Source organism: Herpailurus yagouaroundi, unplaced genomic scaffold (assembly GCF_014898765.1).
Source record: "Herpailurus yagouaroundi ecotype Mexico unplaced genomic scaffold, PumYag 159, whole genome shotgun sequence".
Lineage (NCBI taxonomy): Eukaryota > Metazoa > Chordata > Mammalia > Carnivora > Felidae > Herpailurus > Herpailurus yagouaroundi.
In genome coordinates this window covers 16,780,631-16,794,516 of record NW_024412400.1, presented here as the reverse complement: position 1 = coordinate 16,794,516, position 13,886 = coordinate 16,780,631, and the positions used below count along the sequence as shown (strand labels likewise).

The following is a 13,886-nucleotide window of genomic DNA, read 5'->3' as shown; positions in this document are numbered from 1 at the left end:
TACATTGACTGTGGTAATCATTTTCCAATATATATATCAAGTCATCATGTTGTACATTTTAAATATGTATAATTTTATTTGTCAATTATTCTTCAATAAAGCTAAAAAAATTTACATGAATTGTGAACATTAACCGTTGTTTAAACCTATTAGGTTAAGAGCTGATAGATCAAGCTGGCAACACCTGTAGCAATGGGTCAATCTTAACAAAGAAAACTCAGATATTACAGGCCTCTTGACATAAATATACAAAGTCACCTATTAAATGTTTTTGCCACATAAATCTAATCCAAATCTATATAAAGCCTCTGATTTAACTACCAATTTTTTAAACAGAAAATAAGGGACAAAGGAACATACTATATATTTAATGAAATTACAGTGATAATCATCAAAATTCAGAATGCAGAAAATTATACAGGACAAACAATCCGACCTTTTGAACAAATGAACTGCAAGAAAAAAAAAATGCAAAGAGAAGCAATAAATTAAGAGTTAACAGATTTATCAAACCAAATGCAACCTGTGGACCTTGATTGGATCCTAACTCAAAAATAATTCTTTTAATAATTAGGAGATTTTTAACACCAACTGAATATGTAAGGTTATTAAAGAACGGTATGATAATGAAATTAGGGACATTTTTAAAACATTCTTTTAGAGACACATACTAAAGTATTATGGAGGGGCGCCTGGGTGGCTCCGTCGGTTAAGCGTCTGACTCTTGGTTTCGGCTCAGGTCATGATCTCACGGTTCGTGAGTTCAAGCCCCACATCGGGATCCGCTCTGACAGCATGGAGCGTGCCTGGGATTTTCTCTCTCTCCCTCCCTCACTCTCTCTGCCCCTCCTCTGCTCTCTCTCTCAAAATAAACTTAAAAACATTTTTTTAAATAAATAAAGTATTATGGAAATAACAGAACGTCTGGAAGTTATTTCAAATTAATGGGAAGGTGAGAAGAGTTTTGATAAACAGGATTGGCAATGGGACGGTGACTGTTAAAGTGCATGGGAAGCCCATCATACCACCCTCTCTACTTCTACAAAATTTTCCAAAATAATTCTTTTAAAATCAGCAACAGCTATTTTTGTAGTCTAAAACAAATTTTCAAATTATTTTATAATGATCTCAAAACATATTTATGTCAGTAGTAACATCACAAATAAGTATTTTAAAATACAAACCTTTGTAGTACTTTATTTTCCAGGCTTTCTGGTTTTCTATATGTTTTTTCCACTCGTCAAATTCAGGAATACTATAGAAGGAAAGTTCCTGCTTATTTTTGCTAGCCTTAAATTAATAAAATAAAAAAATTAGTTTTCTGCTATTCTTTAAGACAACAGTATAAAAATATATTAATGTAAATAGTACCTTTACAATAGGAGTAATGAACTCTTCAAGAAAACCATGCTTCAAAAGTGATGGCCAATTGTGATGGATGAAATTAATAAGCAGGCCTTTTATGTGAGAACCATCTTGATCCTAAATAAATGTTAGTACAGAGTGCTATAATAATTTTATGAAATAAAATTACTTATATAATCAAATTTTCAAAGGTAAGAATGCAACACAGGTAAAATTCCATTCAAATTTTGGAACTGCATTTTATAAAACAGTAAAAATTATCCTTTAGATCATCACAGTAAATATTTTCTTAAAATTCAAATAATGAATATGGCTAGTTATACACTAAATCTTCTTGTCATTACAAAATATACTACTGTTACATGTTTTATATAGATTTAGGGGGGGTAAGTATTCTTAAGTGTTTTATTTTTTTTTCAATGCCCATCACCCACTTTCCCCTCCCTCCCACCCCCCCATCAACCCTCAGTTTATTCTCAGTTTTTTAAGAGTCTCTTATGGTTTGCCTCCTTCACTCTCTGTAACTTTTTTTTCCCCTTGCCCTCCCCCACGGTCTTCTGTGAAGTTTCTCAAGATCCACATAAGAGTGAAAATATATGGTATCTGTCTTTCTCTGTACGATTTATTTCACTTAGCATCACACTCTCCAGTTCCATCCACGATGCTACAAAAGGCCATATTTCATTCTTTCTCATTGCCAAGTAGTATTCCATTGTATATAAACACCACAACTTCTTTATCCATTCATCAATTGATGGACATTTAGGCTCTTCCCATAATTTGGCCATTGTTGAAAGTGCCGCTATAAACATTGGGGTACAAGTGCCTCTATGCATCAGCACTCCTGTATCTTATATAGATTTCACTAAAATAATGATTTAAGGATGGAAATACATAAAGTGTAGTAATCCACGGAGTACAGGTATTCATAAGTATTCTCTTGATATAAAAACAGCCAAATTTTTGCTTAAAACTATACAGCAGCTTTTTCAGTGGAGGATTTTCTCTACAAATGTTTTTAATTACAGTACCTGAGACATGCAGTTGGATGCATACGAAATTCTTCCTTTTCAATTTTCTGGTTCATTCCTAATTATTGCCATTTTACTATTCGAGTCCTACTTTTTGCACATCCCAAATTATATCATCATATACAAATATTAACCAATATCCTAAGTGGTTAAGATGGCAGAGTAGTAGGGGGATCCTATGCTTATCTCTCCCTCGAACACAGATAAATATCAAATCATTCTAAACACCCAAGAAATCAATCTGAGGACTGAGAAAACAAACTGCACAACTAAAGGGAGAAAAGAGTCCACATCATGGAAGGTAGGAGGTGCCGAGACGTGATTTGGGGGAGAAAAGAATCGTGGGTGCTGCAGAGGGGAGGAAGCCCTGATCATGGAGAGAGGAGCGGGGTAGGGTGAGAGAAAGAGAAAGAGCATGCATGCACAGGAGAGAGAGAGCTCAAGCGAGCGAGAGCTCGTGAGCACACAGCACATGGGGCTGCACAAGAAAAAGCACTTCCCCAAAACCACTGACTGAGAAAATGAGAGAGGCTGATAATCACAAGTTTTTACAAGCAACAGAGCCCAAAGTCTGAATTTCTAGAAATCTGTGCTTTCTCCAGGGTGGAGCCTGGCAGACACAGCGGTACTGCTGTGGAGAGGTCGGGAGCGAACAGCGAAGTCTGTGGATCCTCTGGATTGCACTGGGAGAGACAGTTCCTCTTCTTGGAGTGCATTTGGGAGAGGAGGCACTGCCTCTCAGAGGACAAGAGTCGGCAGGTGCCACTGAGCTGCCCTGTTCATTAGCACAGGAGCAGAGTAACCTGCTGAGGGCAGCTAACCTGGATGCTGGTGCTAACAGAGAGGTCCTTTTGTCCCCACCCATCAGCACTGATGAAATTCAGTGAGCAGCACAGTGCCCACAATGGAGGCTTGAGATGTCTACACCAAGCTCCGCCCCTCTGTGCTCTGCAGGTACTTTTTCACTAGGGCAGTGTGCCTGAGAGTCAGAGAAGTAGCACAGTGGGCCCCTCCCCTAGGAGACCAGCACACCACCACCACCACCCCCCACACTGCACACACCAAGTCTACGGACCACAGAGTGCTGCAAAGCTTCAGCTCTAAGGGAAATAGGATCTAGCTTATTTCAACAAATAGACCAAAACACACTTAGTTAAAATTCGCCACACACGGGACAAGGTCCAAACAGTTCCCACTGCAGGCAAGGAGAAACTCTGCAGCTGATTGACCTAAGGGAAAGAACAGCCAAAACACAACAGCCAAGTGCATACAACATACATCAGAAACACTTCCTGAAGCACCAGGCCCTGGACAATATATGAATTCTTCTTAAAATAGCCATTACTCTCAGGGCCAGGAATCATAACAGGTTTTCCTAACACACAGAAGACAGAGACCTAGACAAAATGCCAAGACAAAGGAATTCATCCCGAAAGAAAGAAGGGATCGGGGCCAGGGAACAATCAAAACAAATATAAGTAAGATGCCTGAAGCAGAATTTAAAACAATTGTAAGGATACCAGCTGGGCTTGAGAAAAGCATAGAAGACACCAAGGAGTCCCTTATCACAAAGATAAAAGACCTAAAAACTAGTCGATCTGAAATTAAAAATGCTATAGCCAAGATGCAAAACTGACTGGATATAATCACAAGGATGGAAGTAGCACAGAAATGAATAGGTGATATAAAAAATAAAATTATGGAAAATAATGAATCTGAAAAAGAAGAGGGAAAGAAAAATACTGGATTATGAATGTAAACTTAGGGAACTCAGCAACTCCATAAAGAGTAATAACATTCACATCACAGCAGTTCCAGAAGAAGAGAAGGGAAATGGAGCAGAAGGTTTATTTGAGCAAATGATAGGTGAAAAGTTCCCTAATCTGGGGAAAGAAACAGACATCCAAATCCAGGAGGCACAGAGAACTCCCATGAAAATCAAAAAAGCAGGCCAACACCAAAACATATGATGGAAAAATTTGCAAAATACAGAAGAGATAAAGAAAGAATCCTGAAATCAGCAAGGGAAAAGAAATCCCTAACCTACAAGGGAAGACAAATAAGGTTAGCAGCAGATGTCTCCACCAGAAACTTGGCAGGCCAGAAGGGAGTGGCATGAGATATTCAACGTGCTGAATGGGAAAAATACTCAGCCAAGAATACTTTATCCAGCAAGGCTGTTATTCAGAATAGAAGGAGAGATAAAGAGTCTCCTAAGCAAAAATTAGAATTTGCGACCACTAAACCAACCCTGCAAGAAATATTAAAGGGGACTCTGAGTGGGAAAGAAAGACCAAAAGAAACAAAAACTATAAAGGAACAGGGAAAATCTCCAGAAACAACAACTTTATAGGTAATACAATAGCACTAACTTCATACTGATCAATAACCACCCTGAATGTAAATAAACTAAATACTCCAATCAAAAGAAACAGGGTGTCAGAATGGATAAAAAACAAGACCCCATCTACATGCTGCCTATAAGAGACTCATTTTGGAACCAAGACACTTCCAGACTCAAAGTATGGGGATGGAGAACCATCTATCATGCTAATGAATGTCAAAAGAAAACTGGAGTAGCCATACTTATATCAGACAAACTAGATTTTAAACCAAAGACTAACAAGAGATGAAAAAGAGCACTATATAATAATAAAGGGATCTATCCAACAGGAAGATCTAACAACTGTAAATATTTATACCCCCAACTTGGAGCACCCCAATATATAAATCAATTAACGACATACATAAAGAAACTCATTGATAACAATACAATAATACTAGAGGATGCTAACCCCCTACTTACAGCAAAGGACAAAGAAAATCAACAAGGCAACAACGGCTTTGAATGACACACTAGACTGGATGGACATAACAGATATATTCAGAACATGTCATCCTAAAGCAGAATACACGTTCTTTTCCAGTGCACACGTAACATTCTCCAGAAGAGATCACACACTAGGTAACAAATCAGGTCTCGACCAGTACAAAAAGATTGAGATCATACCATGATTATTTTCAGACCACAACTCTATGAAACTTGAAGTCAACCACAAGAAAAAATTGGAAAGACCACAAATACATGGGCGTTAAAGAACATCCTATTCAAATATGAATGGATTAACCAGGACTTTAAAGAAGAAATAAAAGAACACATGGAAACAAAAGAAGATGAAAACACGACAGTGTTTAGAATGCAGCAAAACCGGTCCTAAGAAGGAAGTATATAGCAATATAGAATATGTAGCAATATAGGCCTAACTCGAGAAGCAAAAAAAGTCTCAAATACACAAACTAACCTCATACCTAAAAGAGCTAGAAAAGGAAAAGCAAGTGAAGCCTAAAGCCAGCAGAAGGGAAATAATAAAGCTTTGAACAGAAATAAATGACATAGAAACAGACACATGAAAAGAGGCTCAACATCACTGTTCATCAGGGAAATACAAATCAAAACCACCATGAGATACCACCTCACACCTGTGATAACAGCTAAAATTAACAGCACGGTAAACAACAGATGTTGGGGAGAGAAAGGGGAACCCTCTTACACTGTTGGTGGGAATGCACACTGGTACAGCCACTCTGGAAAACAGTATGGAGGTTCGTTAAAAATAGAACTAGCCAATGACCCAGCAATTGCACTACTAGGTATTTATCCAAAGGATATAAAAATAGTGATATGAAGGGGAATATGCATCCTGAAGTTTAAAACAGCATTATCAACAATAGCCAAGTTATGGAAAGAGGCCAAATGTCCATCCACTGATGAATGGATAAAGAAGATGTGGTGTGTGTGTGTGTGTGTGTGTACACACACACACACACACACACACACACACACACACACACACACAACGGAATATTACTCTGCCATCCAAAAGAATGAAATCTTGCCATTTGCAACAACGTGGATGGAGCTACAGTGTATTATCCTAAGCAAAATAAGTCAGAGAAAGACAAATACCATATGATTTCACTCATATGCGGAATATAAGAAACAAAACAAACATAGTGGAAGGGAAATAAAAAATAGAGGGAGGCAAACCATAAGAAACTCTCAACTGTAGAGAACAGACTGAGGCTTGCTGGAGGGAAGTTGGATGGGGGATGGGCTAAATGGGCGATGGGCATTAAAGAGGGCACCCGCTAGGATGAGCACTGCATATCATATGTGAGTGATGAATCACTAAATTCTACTCCTGAAACCAACACTACAATATATGTTAACTAGAATTTAAATAAAATCTTGAAAAAATTACTGTATTGATTAATCTTTCTTGCTTATAAATCTCACCATTTCCACTCAACTTTTAGGTAGGCTTCAACCCCATAATACTACTACAATGTGTTCTACTCCCCTCATACTTAGTGCATTTAAAAACATTTTTAAAATAACCAAAAACACCACTTTCCAAATAAATCAGAAATGTAAAATGTGTTTCACACAAGCAGTACCATTAAATGTTTTCTCCCCCCCCTTTGACGTACAATCGTTTTCACTTTTACTTTCTTGAAGTAAGTCTCATGAAACAAATATCAAAAGGGCACTCAAAAAGGTGTACGTTTTAAATATGTGGCAACCTTTAAACCAACCTGATCAGTCATAATCATAATCTTCCCATAGCGTAAAGTTTTCAGAGATTCTGCATCATCGTAACTTTTCTTGTATTGTAGACCAACTATTTTGATAATATTGTTTATTTCTGCATTTTCCATGATCTGTGCAAAAAGAAAAAGAATTCAGAGTATGTTAAAAGTATTGAAGGCCGCCTAACTGGCCCAGTCACTAGAGCATGTGACTGTTGACCTTAGGGTTCTAAGTTTGTAGAGATTACAAAATCTTTTTTTTTAAAGTGTTGAAATACATAAAAAGTGAGTCTGAATTTACATTTAAAAATTCAGCAATTTTAATAAAGTATTAAGATATCATATATATGTGGAGATATATGCAAGAGAGAGAGAGATACCTGTTTATGGGAAGCTTCTCGGACGTTAAGAATTTTTCCCCTAAGTGGAAAGACTCCGTATCTGTCTCGCCCGATCACACCTAATCCAGACACAGCCAGCGACTTAGCAGAGTCTCCCTCTGTTAGTATCAATGTACACTCCAGGGAATGTTTGCCACCTGAGAGGTATTAAAAACGACATATACTCCAAATTCCTCAATTTTACCAATGAGAAAAATGAAGCCAGAAAAATTCATAATCACAGTGATGACAGTAAGACTGTAAGAGTAACATGATATAATAGTAGACTTTAAATACTAATAGTATAGTTAAAATATTAAGAATATTTTATTATTGAATTCCTATCTTGAGGAAATTGATGTGATGCATGTGACAATTTTAATGAAGTAAAATTATATTCTGAACATAAAATCATATAGTCTAACTACACGTGGAAAATGAATACTTTCTATAATTGGATAAATAAAAATTTAAATCAAAATCTTGAAAAAAAATATGAACCTTACCAGCATCATTAGCATCATCCAGCTTGGGAATACCTTTGATTTTACTATACTTTACTGATGAACACTTCTTGTTCAGCTGAGTCTGAGCCTTAAATTTCACCCAGTTCAGAATACTTTCTACAATGCCACAGTTAGAGGCCTAAAAACAAAGAACAAGCCAGAAGTTCATACACTTAGCTAAAATTAATGTAATACTTGGAATCTGTGCAGTTATATGGCCTAATGATAATGATACATACTAGCAAATTTTACTCTCAGTAAAGCTAACTCAGGCAGCTATATACAATAGCCTATTGTACAGAAACAAAAACATGAATAAAGAACTTTCCTAAATATGAAAAAAACTCTATTATAATAAACCCCATGAGAAACACACACAGCTTTTGATACAAGTTAATTTTGTTAAATTAACAAGTAAAACCTGATCCACCATAAATTTAGTAGCTGGGAAATTCTATACACTGACATTTCTCATATCCTTCAAAAATACAAATCTTGAATTCACTATGACAAAAATTATTAATACATAGGAAACATTAGATGAATTCAAGAACTCATGAATAGTCCTTATGCTTTAAACAAGTTTGGCAACAGGACTCCAACATTATATATTGTGTGTCACCACACAGGGAGTCAACGTGTGACGAGATGTTAACACAAAAAGAAAAAAGTAAAGAATCTCCAAGTTGAAGGTATTTATTTTTCATTATCCTAAAAAGTTTGTTTCAGGTGTATGAAATAGATTTCTGGAATGTCTGAGATATGGACTATGTTGTCAAATCTAAACTTAATCCTCTCAAAATGAAAAAATCTAAAATCTAAAATCAAATCACTTCATCATGAATGTCATAAGGGCAGAAATTTGCAGAACCATTAATGCAGGGTCCTTTGTATTCAGAATTCATTATTAGATCCAAAAATACTATTTCTATAGACTTTATGCTAGAACCTGAAAAACAATTTTTGTTTTTGTTTGTGAGAGCCTACCTTTGAATTTCCCATACCAGAACGTGATAACGTTATTTCTATGGCAATTACACGGCACTCCCCCACCAAACTATAAACTTCAAAAGAGGAGGGGCTGTGATTTATTCATCTTTATATTCCTAGTGCAAATATATTTAAAGGTACTTCACACATGCTTCTTTAATATATATTTACTTATGGTACTGCCAAACAAAGGAAGTGAAATAAATCTTGCCGATATACAACAGATTCTGAGAAATTATTAACAGCTACAAGGATCAGTTAAAAATCTAACATTATTTATTTGTACTCTCACCTAGTTTCAGAAAGTTAAGCAGTCTAAATATGTACAAAGTAAAATCGAATTATAAAATATGTAGAATATGGTAAATTTTATATTATGCATAGGTTACCACAATTTTTTTAAAAAACTATATAAAGGTAAAAATCAGTAGATGAAATTGAAAGGAGTAGAAAAGATGAAAGCAGAAGTCCTATAAGGACCTGTCTACATTTGTCAGAGGAAAATCGGGCTGGATAATGACCAATAAAAAGCTAAAACACAATTAGTTACGGGATTCCCTTATTTTATTCTTGGCAAAACAATCCAATGTTTTACAAAACAAAGTCTATCCTTAGTAGTTTTCAGAATTAAGCCATTAGTTTGCAGTATAAGTGCCTATGCCCACAGTTAGTGTAAGAGAGAAACTAATCACAAGTAGAATAAATAAATCAAGAAAACGAAATCAACTTTCAATAAAAACACACTGAAAAAATAATACAAATTTTACTCACTGCTTTAAAAAATTTTTCTGACAGTTGGCATTTGGACCCAAAACTTTTGGGCTGCAGAGTCATGTTTTCTTTCGTCTGAGAATCAAAAGTTGGATTTTCGATAAGGCAATTAATAAAAACCCATATATGGTTTTTTACCTGTTGGAAACATACCCAAAAAAGGTCAACATCAGAACTGGTATTATTTAACAATTCAACAGACTATACAAAGCATTACTTACTTGAAATGGTTTTACTGATACCCCAGCTTTGTTCTTTTTCTTAACTACTTCAATCAGTTTACCAACAACTTGATCTACTACGTAATCCACATGACGTCCACCCTAAAAAGGAACAAAAAAACAGAATCCAAAATCATCTATAGTTAGGGTAACAAAATACTTACATATTCATTATGTTCTCAAATCAGCACTTAATCTTTACAACTTTGTGGAATTAGTATTACAAACCCAATTATGCAGAGGCATAGGATAAATCTCAGAATTACAGAGTGGGGATTTAAAAAATAAGGTATTTTTGGTTATAGGGCCAATTAACCAACTGCATAAAACTATACACAAAGTAAAATCAATCGAATAAAAAAACATGGAAGTGAGAATGAATACTGGCATGACAGTGGTAACAGCACTCACAAGATTTAAAATTTAGGGACTGTGACAGCCATTGCCAGTTGTCTATCCAATGCCTATTCTCCCCTTTATTGAAACACCTAAATTTGCTTTTACCTGGCAACATGTCCAATTGAAAATATTAACCAATCTAGGGGCACCTGGGTGGCTCAGTCAGTTAAGTGTCCGATTTCAGCTCAAATTATGATCTCACGGCTCATGGGTTTGAGCCCCACGTCGGGCTCTGTGCTGACAGCTCAGAGCCTGGCGCCTGCTTCGGATTCTGTCTCCCTCTCTCTCTACCCCTCCCCCCGCTCACACTTTGTCTCTCTCTCTCTCTCTCTCTCTCAAAAATGAATAAACATTAAAAAAATTTTTTTTAATATTAACCAATCTAGACTCCCTTGCAGCTAGTGGCAGCCACTTGACCCAGTTCTAGCCAGAGATGTTCGTGAGGTCTACCAGATGGGATTTCCAGGAAAACTACTGTATTCCTCATAAAAAGGGAGAGATTTAGTTGGTATATGCATTTGCCCAGCCCCTTTCTCTCTCCCTAGAACTTGGAACTGAGGCATCTTAAAGGCATGAGAAGGAAAGCCACATGCAAAGGGTGGCAGAAAAGAAAGTCAGGAAGAGCATGGTCCCTGATGATACTGTGGAGTCACAGTACAAAACTAAGAATGAGGAAAAATAAAACTTCTACATCTTTATGCCACTGTATATTAGGTATCTATTACGTAGGACAAAATGTCACCATAACTGATGCAAAATGTGTGGACTTGAGAAAGTGATGCTAGATTATAAACACTGAATATTAACAAAAAAAAGTTAAAACTTGAACAAGAGTGACAAATGATCAAATCATTGCTTTAGATTATTCTAGGATACATGTTTGTATTGCCTAAGACTTTATTATGATCGATGGACAAATGCTGTTAGATGAGAACAATTTCATTTGCTTTTGAAATCCAAAAGCTTACGTAAGACAGTTCACACTCCTTAGAATGGCATATAACACGTTCCACAATCTGATCCCAAAACAGATTCCTCTATTATTCTTTTACATTCTAAACTAGGAACACAGAATAAGGAATGTGTTAACATTCTAAATTCATAAAAATGTGTTAACATTCTTGGGGCGCCTGGGTGGCGCAGTCGGTTAAGCGTCCGACTTCAGCCAGGTCACGATCTCACGGTCCTGGAGTTCGAGCCCCGCGTCAGGCTCTGGGCTGATGGCTCAGAGCCTGGAGCCTGTTTCCGATTCTGTGTCTCCCTCTCTCTCTGCCCCTCCCCCGTTCATGCTCTGTCTCTCTCTGTCCCAAAAATAAATAAACGTTGGAAAAAAAAAAAATTAAAAAAAAAAATGTGTTAACATTCTAAATTCATGAAACATATTCAACCATAAATACTCAACATATAAACTTAATGCTCAGTGGGTGTTTAAATAAATTATAAGACAGCTATTTTCGTAGAAAATAAGCTTTCATTTTCATAAGCCAATTCTAATTTCACAAAAGCAGACTTGTGGTTTTTTGTCATTGTTATTGTTGTTTATTTTGTTGTTTTTAATGAAGCACTGTTCTACCACTGACGTGGCAACACAGCACTAGCATACTTACTTTTGTTGTCGCAATACTATTTACAAAGCTGATTTGCTGGAATCCCTTTTCACTCAGTGTGAGACAAACATCCCATCTTTCATTTGCAAGTTCATGAATAACTTTCAGGGCCACTCCAGTTTCGTCCAATTTGTCTTTCACATAAAGATCTACATAACTGCGAAACCCATTTACCTATTCATTTGAAAACAAAAATAAACAATCTTAAAATTGGCAGTTCAACTAGGTGAATGCCATCAGGTACTCTTATACTTTTATTTCCCTTCAATCACAACAGCTCTTACTCTTCAGATCCAAACCTTCATGACTTCCCCCCATTCTATTCCTTGATCCCTACCCTTTTTAAAAAGGAATCCATTTCCATATGTACTTGATAAGGAGAGGTTATGAAGGAACAGCTGGACAGGTGAATTATTATAAAATCTTTCAAAAGTTTAAGTTTTAAAATGACAAAGTAGACTTCCAGTTGAGTTCAGACACAGAGAAGGCTTAAAAAAATAAATAAATAAAAAAAGAGGAGCGCCTGAGGGCTCAGTCAGTTAAGCATCTGACTCTTGATCTCGGGTCAGGTCAGGAGCTCACATCCCAATCTCAAGGTTTCTGAGATGGAGCCCCACATCAGGCTCTGCACTGACAGCACCAAGCCTGCCTGGGATTCTCTCTCTCCCTGCCCCGCCCCTGCTTGCTCACGCTTTCTCTTGCTCTCAAAAGAAAAATAAACTGAAAAAAAAAATTCTTTAAAAAACAAGAAAAGAAATCTCTGCCCTTACAAGAAAATCAGACAACACACTGATTTTTCAAGAACTGTCAAAAAATTGAATTCATAGGACAGCTGGCCATCCTGAGTCTGAAGAGAAACAGGTATCTATAGAGAGACACAGAATACTAACCAATTTGCTTAAGTGAGGCAGAAGCTACCTAATGTCATAGAAGTGAAAAGGAACCATAAACAAATTGACGAATTTGACCAACTGTTGTAGGACAAATGTGGACAGTATGGGTGTGTGATGCACTTGAAGGATGTCACCATAAGGGGTTCCTACACTTACAGGCTTTTCCTCCAGAAACCCCAGCAGGTTCTCACAGGGAAGGTGAGAGAAAATCTAGAGAAAGTTCCCCACCATGGTGCTGCTGGTTGGGGGAAGAGAATAGCAACCACTGGGAATTTCACCCAGAACTGTCTCCTTTACCCTCATCCTATCCACAGAAAAGTGGGGTGGGGGGGGAAACCACCCCCCTCCCTTGGGGGGGGGCGGCCCAAGGATACTGCTGGAGAGTATTAAAATATTACTATAGCAGGAATAAAATAATTCTACCCAGCCCTTCCTCAGCCCACCCCTATCTCATTTAAGGATAAAAAAAGAAGTTTATTTTACGGAGGAGGGAGCCTGGAGAATACTAAATGAGAATGCTGGTGGACACTTGCTGCAGTAGAGCACAACGTGTAGGAGCTTAGGACAATACCAAACTGTATAATATATGTGTAACTGGAATACCAGAAGAATAGCAAAGAAATATTTGAAGAAATAATAGCCAAAATCTTTTCAAAATTAGTGACAGACACCCAACAACAGATCCAAGACGTTCAGAAAACAGAATGAAAAAAATATAGTTATCAAAAAAACAAAATGAAACCCCCATATAAACACCTAAGCATATTAAAAGACAGACAGACAGACAGAGAGAGAGAGAGAGAGAGAAAATCTTCAAGTCAGCCAGAGGGAAAAATAAACACCTTGCCAACAGAGGAAGAAGGATAAGAACTACAGCCGACTTATCAGAAACCATGCAAAACAAGAAGACAACAGAATGACATTGAAAGAAAAATATCATAAACCCCTATTTCTATATCCAGTGAAATTCCGTACCGTTTGAAAGTGAAGAAAAATACTCTTTCAAACAGGGTAAGAGAATTTATTGCCAGACCTACCAACAAGAAATTAGAGATCTCCAGGCAAAAGGAATATGATTAAGATCTGAAACTAAAATCTACACCAAGAAATTAGGAGCACTAGAAATGGCATAA

General features: G+C 36.8%; 1 protein-coding gene across 2 annotated transcripts in view; it reads right to left on the bottom strand.

The window, feature by feature from the left end:
- TOP2B (DNA topoisomerase II beta) overlaps positions 1 to 13,886 on the bottom strand; it is a 64,725-nt gene that overhangs the window by 26,790 nt on the left and 24,049 nt on the right. For both annotated transcript variants that reach the window (XM_040480040.1, XM_040480039.1), the window contains exons 8-15: positions 11,861 to 12,034; positions 9,855 to 9,956; positions 9,634 to 9,771; positions 7,873 to 8,011; positions 7,367 to 7,524; positions 6,993 to 7,118; positions 1,372 to 1,482; positions 1,185 to 1,290 (exon numbers count right to left, since the gene is read on the bottom strand). In XM_040480040.1, coding sequence (XP_040335974.1) covers positions 1,185 to 1,290; positions 1,372 to 1,482; positions 6,993 to 7,118; positions 7,367 to 7,524; positions 7,873 to 8,011; positions 9,634 to 9,771; positions 9,855 to 9,956; positions 11,861 to 12,034 — 1,054 coding nt within the window. The remainder of the gene's footprint in view (positions 1 to 1,184; positions 1,291 to 1,371; positions 1,483 to 6,992; positions 7,119 to 7,366; positions 7,525 to 7,872; positions 8,012 to 9,633; positions 9,772 to 9,854; positions 9,957 to 11,860; positions 12,035 to 13,886) is intronic.